Source organism: Bos grunniens, chromosome 12 (assembly GCF_055505025.1).
Source record: "Bos grunniens cultivar Pamir isolate PY7600 chromosome 12, Bosgru_T2T1.0, whole genome shotgun sequence".
In the NCBI taxonomy this organism is placed as follows: domain Eukaryota; kingdom Metazoa; phylum Chordata; class Mammalia; order Artiodactyla; family Bovidae; genus Bos; species Bos grunniens.
The window spans coordinates 16,518,480-16,536,282 of NC_141176.1; the positions used below are offsets into that span (position 1 = coordinate 16,518,480).

The 17,803-nt window shown below is 44.1% G+C and overlaps 1 protein-coding gene across 2 annotated transcripts in view; it reads right to left on the reverse strand.

Moving 5' to 3' along the window:
• Positions 1-17,803, reverse strand: part of LCP1 (lymphocyte cytosolic protein 1) — a 107,948-nt gene continuing 90,145 nt past the window's right edge. For both annotated transcript variants that reach the window (XM_086328940.1, XM_086328939.1), the window contains exons 14-16: positions 12,441-12,564; positions 4,197-4,321; positions 1-2,141 (exon numbers count right to left, since the gene is read on the reverse strand). In XM_086328940.1, the coding sequence (XP_086185066.1) occupies positions 2,009-2,141; positions 4,197-4,321; positions 12,441-12,564 (382 nt within the window). In that variant the 3' untranslated portion in view covers positions 1-2,008. The remainder of the gene's footprint in view (positions 2,142-4,196; positions 4,322-12,440; positions 12,565-17,803) is intronic.

A 17,803-nucleotide genomic window follows, 5' to 3' on the forward strand; every position in this document is an offset into this window, starting at 1 on the left:
TCCGATATGGGGAACATTTTATTTGGAGAGATCTTGATTGAGCATTATTTTATCTTCATTTTCCATTAAGGCAATAACATTCCTCCTGGAGGCAGACGGGGGGGAGAATCGTCTGGGGGCTACATTAAGTGCAGATTAAGACAAAGCCAACCACTCTGAAATCAAATGCTTTAGAAATACAGATTATGGGCTAGGAGAAGCCATATCTTGGCTTCCTGAGCCCACTGACAAGGAGCAGACTGGGATAATGCATTTCAGTCGCTTTGAAAAATGACTAAGTTCCACTACACACCCCTAAAGCAGATACCTCCTCCATGAACACGTTCACCATGACAGAAGGGGTCTGGCATCAGTGCCCAATGCTCTGTTGCTATTTAGCCTTTGGTAAGTTTTCAAGGAAATTGCAGGCTATTAGAACTGCTCAAGAGTACAGTGTCCCTTGGGTTTTGTTTAAGAATTCTTTAAATATCCAGTAAATTAACTCTTCATAAAGCGACTGTGCCTGTTCCTAGCCAGCTTGATACCTGGCTAGGTATGTGTATATGTGAGGGTGTTGGTGGGGGTCAAGTTTGGGGTTGAGGTGGGGGTACTGTTCATTGGCACATATGACCCCTGGGCATTTGGGGGTACCAAAAAAGTAAACATTGATCCTATGGCCCGGCAGACATCATATGCACTATGATCTAAGAGCTAATGAAATCAGAACAAGCAGTTCCCAGTCGCCAGATATTTAGCCACACTGTATAACTAGATCTAATAAAACATTAGTCACGCAGTTGTGTCTGACTCTGTGCGACCCCATGGACTGTAGCCCGCCAGGCTCCTCTGTCCATCGAATTCTCCAGGCAAGAATACTGGACTGGGCTGCTGTTTCCTTCTCCAAGATCTAATGCTGCTGCTGCTGCTAAGTCGCTTCAGTCATGTCCGACTCTGTGCGACCCCATAGATGGCAGCCCACCAGGCTCTGCCGTCCCTGGGATTCTCCAGGCAAGAACACTGGAGTGGGTTGCCATAATACACAGGGCTAAATGCACAGAGGCAGCACCTGAGACCAGAAACTTTGTTATGACTCCACACTGCCCTCTAGTGGTTTGCTGCTCAATGACCCCCCCTCCTTGAACACTTCCTTCCACCAACAGTTAAGAATCTATCTGAAGGCATGGTATTTAAGATAGTAGATCTGGTCAGAGCCCAGATCCTAGGGTTAAAAACAGAGGGCTTCTCATTGACTGAAAAAATAAAATCTGATGACATCTGGGACCCTAGTTTTGAGAAAATGTTCTGATGATAAGTCTTCGTTCTGGAGATTAGTAGACACAGTTCTAAGAAAATGTTCTGATGATATGTCTTAGGTCTGGAGGTTACCAGACACTCTTGGGGACCCCAATACAGTCTGACTTGTCAGATGACCCAGAAGGCCCAAGAGGAGGGTGGCCAGCAGAGGGTAGCCACAGAGAGGGCAGGTTCTGCCGGGGTGGAGAGCAAAGTCACAACAGGTAGACCCAGGCAGAAGGGCAACAGGAAGGAGGCTTGTAACAGAGCAAACGCTGGCCTCCAGAAGCCAGCTTTAGGCTGGTTTCACGATTCTCCCCTCCGATGATTCTCCCCTCCTGGTTCTCACCCCGAACAAGAAGGCAGACAATGTAAGCTGGTTTGAAAGATTATGTTAAAATGAACTACACTTGAGACTTCTATACCTGACTACAACGGCAAAGGCAGGAAAGGTGCCTGGGAAGTAAGATCTCTTTTTCTCTACATTTTCAAAGAAGCAATCAATTCAATGATAAAAAAATATTTGTAAGAGACTGGGTCTTTTGCAAAGAATAAAGCACTTTTTGTTAAATACATGAAGGCTACTTGGCGGAACAGATATACATTTTTTTTTGGAACTGTGAATAATGTCATCGAGTTGAAACTTTGGAATGGCTGACTCCTCCCGTGTTTCCCGGGGGCACCAGGCATGAGCAGCCAGAGACCCACACACACCCCCTACCCCGCCCACTGGGCCTTACACCCTCTTCATTCCTTTCCCCATGAGGCAAGCGAACACGGTCATGACCATCTTGGGGTTCACTTCCACCAAGTCTTCTGGAAGCGCATACACTCTCGCTCCAATTTTTCGGGCCATAGAGATGGCATACCTAAAAGAGAAAAGAGGAGGGATGAGGGGAGCCTGAGCAAGTATGAAGGGGACCCCTCAGGGTCAGAGTTATTGTCATTCTATATAATATATACTATACACTCTATGAAAGAAAGTGAAAATGTTGGTGACTCAGGCGTGTCTGACTCTTTGTAACCCTATGGACTATAGGCTGCCAGGCTCCTCTGTCCATGGAATTCTCCAGGCAAAAATTCTGGAATGGGTTGCCATTCCCTTCTCCAGGGGATCTTCCCGGACCCAGGGATCAAACCCAGGCTTTCTGCATTGCAGGCAGATTCTTTACCATCTGAGCCTCCAGCGGAGCCTTCTATGCTGTAAACTACCTACTGTGCCGAGGTCACTCCTGGTACGGCTGCAGCCAATCAATCACTGGCTTCCTCTCGAGGTTTGTGGGCAAGTCTTAGCTTGACAAAGCTCCCAACTCCATCAAACTTGCTGTCCAGCCTCGTGATAATCACCAAATGTATCACTTGTCCTTAAAGAGCTTCCTAGCTCCCACCACTTTTGGTGCTTATTTGCTTGGGGTCTACTGTGGCAGAAAAAGTCACAGACTTGAACAAGAGTGTGTGATAGGGAAGGACCGCAGACTCCACTTCAGCTACAGAACATTGTTTACAAGGCAGAAGAAAAAAAGAGGAAATGCATCTGTAATACCATGACCCTACCCATCAATTCTTTATTTTTTTAAAATCTTTTTTGGCTGCAAGGAATATGGGATCTTAGTTCCCTGACCAGGAATCGAACCCACGCCCCCTGCTTTGGAAGCTCAGAGTCTTAACCACTGGAGCTCCAGGGAATTTCACCCTGCCCCCTTTCTTTTCTTTTCTTCCCCGTCCATTCTTTTCTTCCTTTTTCCATTCTAATTCTTGCCCACATGCATGTGTATTTATTTATGCTACTATAATCGTAGAATAACCAGAGTTTTATATTACACATTTTTCACATAAGATTACCATAGCTGCATCAGAATATTTTTGCTCTGTTTATAGTTACAGGAAGATAGTTTTATTAGTTGTAGTCTACTTGCAAATAAGCCCACACTATTATTATCTGGCAGTTCTTTTATTCTGCTCATTTGTTATCTAGCAACCTCTTACAATGGTTGCTCCAGAGATTCTTCATTCCACCCAAGGCCCCGTGACTCCCTCCACTCTTCTGAAATAACTTTACTCATACTTTAGCGATCACATTAATGTAAGAGCTCCAGGCAAGGGTAGCCCCATTCTTTCTCCTTGTCCATCTCTCAGTCACTTCCTCCATATTAATGATTAATGAAGTACAATTAATTTTTCCATTATAAAATATAGAGGAAAAGTTGTTCAAAAATTAGAAAACAGAACTTAAAAAATATGCATGATCTTGCCACCATAGCCATTTTTAGGATTCTATATTTGGGGCTTCCCTGGCAGCTCAGATGGTAAAGAATGTGCCTGGCATGCAGGAGACCCAGGTTCCATGGGGAAGATCCCCTGGAGATAGGAACGGATACCCACTCCAGTAAGAATACTAGAGAATTCCATGGGCAGAGGAACCTGGCAGGCTACAGTCCATGGAGTTGCAAAAGAGTCAGCGACTACACAAGAACAACCCTCACTCTGCATGTAACGCAAAGAGCAGCTGCTCTCAAACCAGTGACGACTCTGGCCTTGAACCCCACCCCTGCCCAGGTACATCCATGGATATTCACAAATAGGGCGTTTAACTCCGCACCCACCATGTACAAACTCTACTCAGGAAACCTCCTATAGATTTTGATAAGGAAATTAGTGTTAGGAAATTGTAGGCTTGCTTATCAGTTGGAAGTCAACTGTTTTCCATTTCAATTGTTACCAGTTGTGTTCTTGTCTTGTTCCCTCTCACACCTGGAACCTTAAACTGTCACTGCACAGTAGCAGATATAAGGGTGATGGGACGCAGTAAGTCACGAGAAGGAAAAGCATCAGTAGTGAAACTGAATTGTCTGCATGGAGGCATGGGCACTCGACCCCACAGCCACCCGCTCCTTCCCTCCCTGACCTCGGGCTTGTTCACGTACTTTGCGTTGTTGAGTTTTTCTTCTTCATTCAGGTTCTCCGTCTTCAGAAGGTCATAGTTAATGGAACCTGGCTGAATGGCATCGATGAGATCAAGGACCGGCAGACTTGTGCTGATCTTCGGGTCCTGCACAGAGAGAAAGCATGGGCTTCATCAATATGCTCCCAGGTTACTTCTGTTTGGCTCAAGGAAAGTGGGTGGTTCTTTTCAATTTTTGGTTGCTCCATGTGGCATGTTCCCTGATAGCTCAGCTGGTAAAGAATCCGCCTGCAATGCAGGAGACCCCAGTTCAATTCCTGGGTAGCGAAGATCTGCTGGAGAAGGGATAGGCTACCCACTCCAGTACTCTTGGGCTTCCCTTGTAGCTCAGCTGGTAAAGAATCCACCTGCAATGTGGGAGACCTGGGTTCGAAAGATCCCCTGGAGAAGGGAAAGGCTACCCACTCCAGTATTCTGGCCTGGAGAATTCCATGGACTGTATAGTCATGGAGTTGCAGAGTCAGACAAGACTGAGCGACTTTCACTTTCACTTTCCATGTGCCATGTGGGAGCTTAGTTCCCTGACCAGGGATGGAACTTGTGTCTCCTGCATTGGAAGTGTGGAGACTTAACCACTGGACCGCCAAGAAAGTCCCTTCTCTTTCCTTTTAAATATGAAATATACACGTCCTGGTCTGGGAAATGCCACAGTGTGGCACCTGCTGTTTCAAACCAAGTGCTGTTTCTCTAGGGGGCGTCAGCAGCTTCCTGGTGGTTCACTATGCAGAGGAAACCCACTGTCTGCCAACAGGCAGGGAGTCGTTCACCCAGAGCTGTGAATGCACAAAACTCTGCTCTCTCTCTTGGGTACCTGAGAGTACAGACAGGGAGAGGCGACTGCATGTCACCATCTGAGCACAGTCAAGTCTAAACTAGAGATCTCTTCAAAAAAATTAGAGATACCAAGGGAACATTTCATGCAAAGATGGGCTCGATAAAGGACAGAAATGGTATGGACCTAACAGAAGCAGAAGATATTAAGAAGAGGTGGCAAGAATACACAGAAGAACTGTACAAAAAAGATCTTAACGACCCAGATAATCACGATGGTGTGATCACTGACCTAGAGCCAGACATCCTGGAATGTGAAGTCAAGTGGGCCTTAGCAAGCATCACTACGAACAAAGCTAGTGGAGGTGATAGAATTCCAGTTGAGCTATTTCAAATCCTGAAAGATGATGCTGTGAAAGTGCTGCACTCAATGTGTCAGCAAATTTGGAAAACTCAGCAGTGGCCACAGGACTGGAAAAGGTCAGTTTCCATTCCAATCCCAAAGAAACACAATGCCAAAGAATGCTCCAACTACTGCACAATTGCACTCATCTCACACGCTAGTAAAGTAATGCTCAAAATTCTCCAGGCTTCAGCAATACGTGAACCGTGAACTTCCAGATGTTCAAGCTGGTTTTAGAAAAGGCAGAGGAACCAGAGATCAAATTGCCAACATCCGCTGGATCATCAAAAAAGCAAGAGAGTTCCAGAAAAACATCTATTTCTGCTTTATTGACTATGCCAAAGCCTTGGACTGTGTGGATCACAATAAACTGTGGAAAATTCTGAAAGAGATGGGAATACCAGACCATCTGACCTGCCTCTTGAGAAATATGTATGTAGGTCAGGAAGCAACAGTTAGAACTGGACATGGAACATCAGACTGGTTCCAAATAAGAAAAGGAGTACGTCAAGGCTGTATATTGTCACCCTGCTTATTTAACTTCTATGCAGAGTACATCATGAGAAACACTGGACTGGAAGAAACACAAGCTGGAATCAAGATTGCCAGGAGAAATATCAATAACCTCAGATATGCAGATGACACCACCCTTATGGCAGAAAGTGAAGAGAAACTAAAAAGCTTCTTGATGAAAGTGAAAGAGGAGAATGAAAAAGTTGGCTTAAAGCTCAACATTCAGAAAACGAAGATCATGGCATCCGGTCCCATCACTTCATGGGAAATAGATGGGGAAACAGTGGAAACAGTGTCAGACTTTATTTTGGGGGGCTCCAAAATCACTGCAGATGGTGACTGCAGCCATGAAATTAAAAGACGCTTACTCCTTGGAAGGAAAGTTATGACCAACCTAGATAGCATATTCAAAAGCAGAGACATTACTTTGCCAACAAAGGTTCGTCTAATCAAGGCTGTGGTTTTTCCTGTGGTCATGTATGGATGTGAGAATTGGACGGTGAAGAAGGCTGAGCGCCGAAGAATTGATGCTTTTGAACTGTGGTGTTGGAGAAGACTCTTGAGAGTCCCTTGGACTGCAAGGAGATCCAACCAGTCCATTCTGACGGAGATCAGCCCTGGGATTTCTTTGGAAGGAATGATGCTAAAGCTGAAACTCCAGTACTTTGGCCACCTGATGCGAAGAGTTGACTCATTGGAAAAGACTCTGATGCTGGGAGGGATTGTGGGCAGGAGGAGAAGGGGATGACAGAGGATGAGATGGCTGGATGGCATCACTGACTCAATGGACGTGAGTCTGAGTGAATTCCGGGAGTTGGTGATGGACAGGGAGGCCTGGCGTGCTGAGATTCATGGGGTTGCCCGACTGGACACGACTGAGCGACTGAACTGAAATGAAGTCTAAACACCTCATACCTCGAGGGTCCAAATCAGAGTCAATTCTAAGCAAGAAACAAGACACAGGACCCCTGCAAGATGTTAGGTCTCCAGCACAGGCCCTCTGCAGAGGTACAAAAATATTAAAAAAAAAAAAAAAAGAAAGAAAGATCAGAAGGGTAGGGACTTCCTTGGTTGCAGTCCAATAGTTAAGACTCCCCCAATGGAAAGGGTAAGGGTTCGATCCCTGGTCGGGGAACTAAGATCCCACACGCTGTGCAGCACGGCCAAGAAATAAAAATGAATGAAATAATTATAATAAAACAACGTAAAAAATAGGATGGGTCCATTTTTACTTATTTCTGGGTAATATAAGTGAAAGTCGCTCAGTCGTGTCCAACTCTCTGCAACCCCATGGACTACAGCCTACCAGGCTCCTCTGTCCCTGGAACTCTCCAGGCAAGAATACTGGAGTGGGCTGCCATTTCCTTCTCCAGGGGATCTTCCCAACCCAGGGATCGAATCCAGGTCTCCTATATTGCAGGCAGACTCATTACTGTCTGAGTCACCAGGGAAGCCCAGGTAATATAAGACCTACCACAAAATTAAAATCAATATACATATAACCATTTCTAATTTCCATTATTAGCCAGAGCTTCTATCTCCATAGAATTTTTTGGTGAAGAAGCACAAGGAAAGCAAAATGGAGAGACTGGAGTTTCAGCTTCTTCCCTACTTTCTTTTTTTTTTTTTTTTTGTGGTGGCACTATTTATTTCATATCTAATTTCACATCATGGTAGCTAACATTATTTGGGTGAAACTCTCTGGTACATATTATAATGATGAGTGATGAGCTGAGTTGTACAAACTCTCTGACTACCCTTCATGATGAAAAAAGGCAATAGACCCCAAGAAGGACTTCATTAAGTGTGTTTCTGGTCCAATAATCAGTTTCAGGACATACTGCTTCATCACCATCATCGAAGAGAAACTCTGACTGACCTCACAGATTCTAATCATGCTGTCACTTCAGTCATATCTGACTCTTTGTTTTTTTTTTTTTCCTTGTTAATTTTCTGTTTAGTTGATCTATCCATAGGTGTGAGTGGGGTATTAAAGTCTCCCACTATTATTGTGTTGTTGTTAATTTCTCCTTTCATACTTGTTAGCATTTGTCTTACATACTGCGGTGCTCCCATGTTGGGTGGATATATATTTATAATTGTTATATCTTCTTCTTGGATTGATCCTTTGATCATTATGTAGTGACCATCTTTGTCTCTTTTCACAGCCTTTGTTTTAAAGTCTATTTTATCTGATATGAGTATTGCTACTCCTGCTTTCTTTTGGTCCCTATTTGCATGGAAAATCTTTTTCCAGCCCTTCACTTTCTGTCTGTATATGTCCCCTGTTTTGAGGTGGGTCTCTTGTAGACAACATATGTAGGGGTCTTGTTTTTGTATCCATTCAGCCAGTCTTTGTCTTTTGGTTGGGGCATTCAACCCATTTACGTTTAAGGTAATTACTGATAAGTATGATCCCGTTGCCATTTACTTTATTGTTTTGGGTTCGAGTTTATACACCATTTTTGTGTTTCCTGTCTAGAGAATATCCTTTAGTATTTGTTGGAGAGCTGGTTTGGTGGTGCAGAATTCTCTCAGCTTTTGCTTGTCTGAAAAGCTTTTGATTTCTCCTTCATACTTGAATGAGATCCTTGCTGGGTACAATAATCTGGGCTGTAGGTTATTTTCTTTCATCATTTTAAGTATGTCTTGCCATTCCCTCCTGGCTTGAAGAGTTGCTATTGAAAGATCAGCTGTTATCCTTATGGGAATTCCCTTGTGTGTTATTTGTTGTTTTTCCCTTGCTGCTTTTAATATTTGTTCTTTGTGTTTGATCTTTGTTAATTTGATTAATATGTGTCTTGGGGTGTTTCTCCTTGGGTTTATCCTGTTTGGGACTCTCTGGGTTTCTTGGACTTGGGTGATTATTTCCTTCCCCATTTTAGGGAAGTTTTCAACTATTATCTCCTCAAGTATTTTCTCATGGTCTTTCTTTTTGTCTTCTTCTTCTGGAACCCCTATGATTCGAATGTTGTAGCGTTTAATATTGTCCTGGAGGTCTCTGAAATTGTCCTCATTTCTTTTAATTCGTTTTTCTTTTATCCTCTCTGATTCATTTATTTCTACCATTCTATCTTCTAATTCACTAATCCTATCTTCTGCCTCTGTTATTCTACTATTTGTTGGCTCCAGAGTGTTTTTAATTTCATTTATTGCATTATTCATTATATATTGACTCTTTTTTATTTCTTCTAGGTCCTTGTTAAACCTTTCTTGCATCTTCTCAATCCTTGTCTCCAGGCTATTTATCTGTGATTCCATTTTAATTTCAAGATTTTGGATCAATTTCACTATCATTATTTGGAATTCTTTATCAGGTAGATTCCCTATCTCTTCCTCTTTTGTTTGGTTTGGTGGGCATTTATCCTGTTCCTTTATCTGCTGGGTATTCCTCTGTCTCTTCATCTTGTTTAAATTGCTGAGTTTGGGAGTCCTTTCTGTATTCTGGCAGTTTGTGGAGTTCTCTTTATTGTGGCGTTTCCTCGCTGTGTGTGGGTATGTAGAGGTGGCTTGTCAAGGTTTCCTGGTTAGGGAAGCTTGTGTCGGTGTTCTGGTGGGTGGAGCTGTATTTCTTCTCTTTGTTCAGTCGTGCTGTGGGGAGGGAGGGAGGGATGCTGCAAACAAATGACACTGGCGTGCGCTCGCAGTGCCTCAGCCACACTGGGTCTGCCCCCGCTCACGGCGCGTGTAGCCTCCCTGCCCACACTGCTCAGGCTCTAGGTTGTTCCGCCGGGAACAATCCGAGGCTGACCCTGGGTTGCATGCACCTCCCAGGTCCAAGCCGCTCAGGTTCAGGCACTCAGGTAGTCCTCAGAGGCGGAGACTCAGTTGGGCCTGCGTTTTGTGCTCTTCCCAGGTCCGAGCAGCTCAGGTGATGAGGTGTTTGGCGAGCGCCAATGCTGCGACTTATCGCCTCCCCGCCACTCAGTTATCTGGGTGTAAAACCGGCGCACCTTCTCAGGCAGATGTTGACCGTCCAGACCCCCAATAAGTTTTAGTTAGCAAAGAAGCCAGTTTTATAGATAATGTCTCTCTGGGGCTGCGATTGCCCCCTTCCGGCTCTGGCTGCCTGTCACCGGAGGGGGAAGGTCTGCAGCCGGCTATCTCTGTTTAGTCCTTTGTTCCGTGCGCGGGCTGGTGGTGTCTTAGGTTAGGGCTGGCTTTTCGCATGGTAGATATCCCACAGTCTGGTTTGCTAGCCCAAATTATTTCGCTCAGATAGTGCTCAGGGTATTCAGGCCAGATTCTTACTCTCAGCGATGCAGCCCACGCCGCGCCTCCCTGCCCAGCCCCCGCTTGCTAATGGCGGATGCAGGCGTCTGCGCCGCTTCTCCGCTGGGGGAGTTACCGTAGGGCTCGCAATCTGCGAGTTTTAATTGTTTATTTATTTTTTCTCCCTGTTATGTTGCCCTCTGTGCTTCCAAAGCTCGGCACGGATTCGGCAGTGAGAAGGTTTCCTGGTGTTTGGAAACTTCTCTCTTTTTAAGACTCCCTTCCCTGGACGGAACTCCGTCCCTCCCTCTTTTGTCTCTTTTATTGTCTTTAATATTTTTTCCTACCTCCTTTCAAGGAGTTGGGTTGCTTTTCTGGGTGCCTGATGTCCTCTGCCGGCATTCAGAAGTTGTTTTGTGGAATTTACTTGACGTTTAAATGCTCTTTTGATGAATTTGTGGGGGAGAAAGTGTTTTCCGCGTCCTACTCCTCCGCCATCTTGGCGCCTTCCCTCCTTCCCTACTTTCTTCCCACAGTCTTGGGGGGCTGATGGGCAGCGAGATGGTCAGCAGTCAGCAGCGTTCATAGGTGAGGGGGGACCAGGACTGTTTCTACAGTGGCTAATGGGGGGTGGGCTATGCTCATTTTTTTAAAGGTTTCACTTAAAATCCCAGTCTGGTGCTCTGTGATGAGGACAGGGGGACGGGAGGGAGGCTCAAGAGGGAGGTGATATATGTATTATTATGGCTCATTCACATTGTTGCACAGCAGAAACCAACACAACATTGTAAAAATTAAAAAACAACAAAAATAAATCGTGTTTCTTTCGTTTTTTTTTTTGACCAATTCTGTAATGCCTTGGTGAGAAGACAGGAGAAAATTCACCCTGAGCATCACAAGGAGAAAAAAATTATCAAACATTCCAAAGAGGAACACCCCAGAAACTGCCAGGTAATGCAAAGGGCTGCATTCCTGTAAAGTGGCAGCTGTTCTACCAAGAGACACACTCCCGGGACTGTTTAACCATCGTGTCATAGCCACGGTCACGTGATCTACAGATACACTCTGCTCTAGAACCTCACCTTGCAGGGAGAGGTGCTTTCCATTCCCTAGTGGACACCACCTGCAATTACTAGCTGTGACTTCAGGAGTTAAATGAGCCCCCAGATTCCTCATTATACAATCAGGAAAATGGTGGGACTTCCCTCGTGGATCAGTGGTTAAGACTCCATGCTTCCATCACAGGGGGCACAGGTTCGATCCCTGGTCAGGGAACTAAGATCCCACATGCCACGCAAAGCGGTAAAAAAAAAAAAAAAAATCAGGGAAATGGTAACGCTATCTTCACGATATCTGTGAACAAGAAGGCCTTACAAACAAGACGGCCCTGGTCCTCAGAGTGCAGTCCATCCTGGGAGAGCCCTTCACCACCTTCCCTGATCTCTTTCTGGAAAGATTTGTTCACGTTGATCACCAGTCTCTGCTTCAACCGCTGCTCAGCTCTTCAGACCAAACAAATGGTAGGTGGAGGGCAGACAGAGCTGGCTGTTTCCTGTGCTGAGCTCACAGAGTCCAGGCGCCCCTGGTATAGCCCAGCCCAGAGATACATCCCTTGCCCTTTCTGGGAGGGGAGAGATTTTCACTTTTCTCTTGATTTTGAAGCAGAGGATCGACATCATGACAAACTGCCTCATCCACCCTGTTAATATAACTCTGAAGGGGTCCCTCCCCCAATCTTGACCTTTAAATAGAGAAAATGTAGTTACGACGGGACGCCGACACTATACTGTGGATCAAGTGCTCAGGGCCCTTGAGAAAGAATCCAGCTAATGTTCAAAACATGAGACGAGAAATGTAATAAAATATAATGCTGTTATTAATAAAAATGGGATTTGGATACAAGTACACAATTGCTTTTTTTACTTAAAAAAAAAAAAAGAAGAAAATACCCGTGGGAGATCTTCTAGCATTTTACATCTCACCCACATCATGTTAACAATCTGAACCATGGAGCTGTGCACGCTTAAAAAAATACTATATTTTATATTACTTTGGAAGAACGATGCCTAAAATCCCTTATAAAAAATGACTGGGTTTTTTAAATTAATTATTAGGGAGGAAAATGACAAGAAATTTGTCAATGAAACGGCCTATGAACATCAAAACAATAAGGGGTCATTCAAGCAAAATCAAAATGGGAGGGGTGCCTCAAAGACCTCATACTGAAGGTCACTCTTGAAGACAGAGTGAAAGCAATAAAGATCAGCATAAAGCTCAGGGGGCCGCGCGGGAGACAAAGCACGTTACCTTGAAACTAGAGATGCATGAATTCTTCTCCGCTTCCTTCAGTGTTTCATTCACCCAGCTGACAATAGTGTCATCATTGACCTTCTGCCCGCCTCCAATGTCTTCAAGAATATTCAACGTGTACCTGAACAAAACCAAGAATGACTTCTGGAGAAAAGTCACTAAAGAATTCACAATTGTATAGCACAGGGAACTCTTCTCCATACTCTGCTGCTGCTGCTAAGTCGCTTCAGTTATGTCCAGCACCGTGTGACCCCATAGACAGCAGCCCACAAGGCTCCTCCGTCCATGGGATTTTCCAGGCAAGAGTACTGGAGTGGGGTGCCATTGCCTTCTCCATCTCAATACTCTATAATGACCTAAATGGGAAAAGACTCTAAAAGACACTGGATATATGTATTTGTATAACTGAATCACTTTGCTGTTCAGCAGAAAGTAACACAACATTGTAAGTCAACTATACTCCAATAAAAATTTTTAAAAATATATGAAGAAGAATTCACTATTCACAGAGTTGCCAGCATAGAAGTTTTTATTTTTTCCTGTCGCAGAAGATGGCCTGGATACCATTGCAGTTGAGGAACAAAGAATATGTAATAACACTAGTTCCTTTTAGAATAACAAAATAGAACTTTATATGTAGAGTGTGATGCAGAGCAAATACCACCGTCATTGTGGGAAGGCAAAGCAGAAGGGAAGCAAGGAGAGAAAAATGAAGCAAAGGCTTTGAACCAGTGGTGCTTTTCTTAAAGGAACCATGAAAATCAAGGAACAATTCAATGTTAGGCAAGCCCATAGCCCAAGCACATATATTCAGACAAGACTATCATTCAAAAAGACGTATGCACCCCTATGTTCAGAGCAGCACCATTCACAATAGGCAAGACATGGAGACAACCTGAATGTCCTCTGATAATGGATAAAGGAGACACACACACACACACATACACACAGGAATATTACTCGACACAAAAAGCATGAAATAACACATTTACAGCAACATGGATGAAACTAGAGGTGATCGTACTAAGTGAAGTAGGCCAGAAAGAGAAAGACAAACACCATATGATATCTTTTATACGTGGAATCTAAAATATGACATGCATGAACCTATCTACAAAACAGAAACAGATTCACAGACACGGAGAATAGACTTCTGTCTGCCGAGGGGGAAAGGGGCGGGGAAGGGAGGTATTGGAAGTATTTGGGGTTAGCAGATACAAACTGTTAATTATAGAATGAGATAAACAACAAGGCCCCACTCTATAGCACAGAGAACTGTATTCAACATCCTGTGACAAACCACAATGGGAAAAATATGGAAAAGAATGTATAAACATACATATATATATGTGCATGTATACCCGAATCACTGCTGTACAGCAGAAATTAACACAGCATTGTAAATCAGCTACAGGTCAATAAAAAAGGAAAAGCCCGACCAGCTAACATAAGAAAGAAAAAACATAAAAGTTTCCCCGGTATAAGACAGAAGTAGAAATTAATCTCTAGTTAATCTCTAGTTTGAGAGTAAGAACGATGGTATGGGGAGGGAGGAGGGAGGAGGGTTCAGGATGGGGAACACATGTATACCTGTGGTGGATTCATTTTGATATTTGGCAAAACTAATACAATTATGTAAAGTTTAAAAATCAAAAAAAAAAAAAAGAACTGCCTTTGAGACACACGATTATGAGAAATGTGGTGGTGGGGAACATTACGATGCTTCAAACTCTTAAAATTCCAGGGAGCCGAGAAGGCTCACCATTCCCCAAGCTGATCCCTCTCAAAAGGGAAATAGAGAGGCAAGCAGTGAGCAAGTGGGCAGGTCGGCTGGCCTCAGGGTTCAGTCTTGTTAAGGGGGAGAGGGAGGTGGTCAAATTACCCACGAAAGACTAGGGTTTCAGTGCGCATCGTCCAAACTGAAATTCAAGTCTCCAGCCTGTCTGGAGGGCCTCCCTAAATGAGGTCACCCTCCGCCCGGGGTTTTGCTTACATAACCCATCGGGTATCTTCCTCCAGTTAACGCTTCTGTGGAAAACACCGTCCTTCATGATCTCCCACACAGCTTTCAAGTGTTATCTCTGAAAAAGGAGTAACGACCCACTTTCTTCAGATGAAAGCACTTCCCCATCACTGGTGATGAGGAGGAAAAGAGCTTCTGCAACTTGTCTTTAGCAAAAAATAAAATTTGGTGGAGGGGGGAGTGCTTCCCTGGTGGCTCAGTGGTAAAGAATCTGCCTGCCAAACTAGAAGACATAAGCGATGCAGGTTCAATCCCTGGGTTGGGAAGATCCTTGGGAGGAGGAAATGGCAACCCACTCCAGTATTCTTGCCTGGAAAATCCCACAGACAGAGGATCCTGGCGGGCCACAGTCCATGGGGTTGCAAAAAGTCAAACTCAACTTGAGAGATTGAGCACGCACACACGTACGCTTATTGTTGATTCACTTTGCTGTATAGCAGAGCCGTCTATGGGGTCGCACAGAGTCGGACACGACTGAAGCGACTTAGCAGCAGCAGCAGCAGCAGAAACTAATACAACTGTAAAGCAATTATACTCCAATAAAGATTAAAGAAATGAAATGGCCCCATGAGTCCCAGCTTTAGGCTGGGCCTCATCCAACAGCAGGGGATGGATGGGATTTGGGGCTGGAGGGGCTGTGATTATGACTTTCGTGCTTTCCTGCCATGGAACTCGTGGTTTATTGATATAATATGTGACCCGGAGGGGCAAACCTAGCTGCTTTGTTTTTCACAGACCTATCCCCAATTCGCTGTCCACAGCCTCTTTGATGTGGAGAGAATTCCCTCCTTTGCCTGCTGCAGACTCGGCTCCTTTGCTGGAGTCTACTGTTGCTGTCTGCTGGCAGTCTACTTGCCTCAGGCTTTTGTCTCCAAATGTACACACACGCAATCTGCCAGCTTTCCAATCTGAGAACAATTTCCAGGCTACTGAAGGGGAAAGGGAGGTTTAGGCTCTCATTTGTTTTTAGGGGGGAAATGACATGCCATTTATTGTCCAGATAAATGACCAAATTAACACATCTGTGCAAACCAGTGACATAAATTTCAGCTAGAACTGGCTCTAAATTTATTAGACCTGTTAATATGTGGCACACAGAGAAAGAAAAAAATCCCCTTCTGCTGGAATTTACATAATCAGTCATTTCATCACCTTCAACAGTAAGGAATTTCTCTGTCCATTTTCTTATATGAAATTATTATTATTATTTTTTAATCTTTTGACCATGCCACACAGCATGTGGGATCTTAGTTGCCTGATAGGGATCAAATCGTGCCCCAAGCATTGGCAGCTTGGAGTCTTAACCACTGAACCACCAGGGAAGTCCCCACAATTCTTATACAGTAAAGATTCATGAGAAATAGGACTTATTAACCAGGAAGAGACTCAGCTCAAACTAGCCCTTGTTATATATATATATATATACCAGCCTTGTTGTTGGGTCACATTTTTATAAAACTCAAAACAAAGATCATATTACGAGGTGATTTTCAGATATTATGAAATTCAAAATAGAATAGAGTTGGCCTGAGTATTTTTTTAAGTCACTAAAACAAAATATCAAAGATGCTTTCATCTCCAGACCCAAGAGTCAATTTAACTGTGGCAACTAAAAAGACTTTGGTTTTGGTTTTCAAAGCAATCAGTACCAAAAGCCATTCTGTTAAGAATTAAACACACACGGGAAATAAAATAGTGGGGAGTTCAGAAGGCGTTTCTGAAAATACACTGGTAAGAACAGCTCTTAGGAACTTTCAGCAATGTTCTAGATACAGGCATTGTAACAGGGACTACAGTTAAAGCTGCTTTAGCTCTGGTGTTTTCTGTGCCAGAGAAGCCTATGACATCTGCCTTTGATCATTAAAGAGATCCCAGTTGAGAAAAGGGTAATGGAGCATCATATTTGATAAAGTAAATGTAAATCAGGTAGTGATTATGATCACTTCTGACCACCCTCCATCACCTGGGAACACTGACATAATTACTCTGAGGACCATTATAAATATTAGGACCTGCAGACAGTGGCCTGGGAATAGAGCTTCTGTGCTTCAGGAAATGACAACCCTTGTCTCTGCCATTACATTGTTAGATATAATGTAATGTGACATATGGTTTCTGGGGCTTCCTTCCAGGTAGAAAAATGAATTAAGTCATTCTAACTTAGGCTCTCGGAGAAGGCAATGGCAACCCACTCCAGTACTCTGGAAAATCCCATGGGCAGAGGAGCCTGGTAGGCTGCAGTCCAGGAGGTCGCTAAAATTCAGACACAACTGAGTGACTTCACTTTCACACATTGGAGAAGGAAATGGCAACCCACTTCAGTGTTCTTGCCTGGAGAATCCCAGGGACGGGGGAGCCTGGTGGGCTGCCATCTATGGGGTCGCACAGAGTCGGACACGACTGAAGTGACTTAGCAGCAGCAACAGCAGCAGCAACATAGGTTCTAATTAAGGAATGGAAGACTTCAGCCTGCTCAGGGATATCAGTATAGGAGGAAAAGAGCAAAGCATATAAAAGTGAACAAGTTAATGCTTACAGCTTTGCTATCTAGAATTCTCCCTAGGCTCATGCTTTTGTACCAAAAATTGTTTACTTTTCTCATCATTTATCTTGCATTTGTGTATCTTATTATATTCTACTATTGATTAAATAATTTGTCCACAGAGCTCTCACATTTTAATCAAATTTATATTTGGCTCTACAAGGTATGCACATGAGTTTGAGTGAACTCCGGGAGACAGTGAAGGACAGGGGAGCCTGGTGTGCTGCAGTCCATGGGGTTTCAAAGACACGACTGAGTGACTCAGCAACAACTAAAAGGTATCTAAAGTTCTCTGTTATAGAAGTAGCAGGAAATTCTGCTTCTGGTCATGATGGAATAACAGGAATCAGACTGACCCTTCTGCCTTAAACACATAAAACCCAATGAAAAAACATGAAATGGTGTTGTCTAGACTTGATGACTGAAAGCACAAAACAGGGGTCCCTGAGAAGGAAAACGAATGTGGTGAGCCCTAAGATTGTCCCAGCTGATCGCACAGAGAATTTCCAGGCTGCAGTGCAGGGCAAGAGAACTCAAACAGAGCATGACAGTCTCGATGAGCTGATGGGACAGGGTTGCGAACTCAAGGAAGCCACGGTGCTAGAATGTGTGTGGCAGAAGAGCAGAGAGAAGAGAGCTGCCCAGAGAGTAGAGTCATCTAGAACAAAAGCTCCAGAGATCTTCAGAAGTTCTGCCTCGAGTGCTTAGCAGAGTGCGACTTGGTGCATGCATTTGAGCAAATACACTGAGGCTGGGAAAAGAACTTGCAGAAATGAATGGGCAGAGCAATCCTTG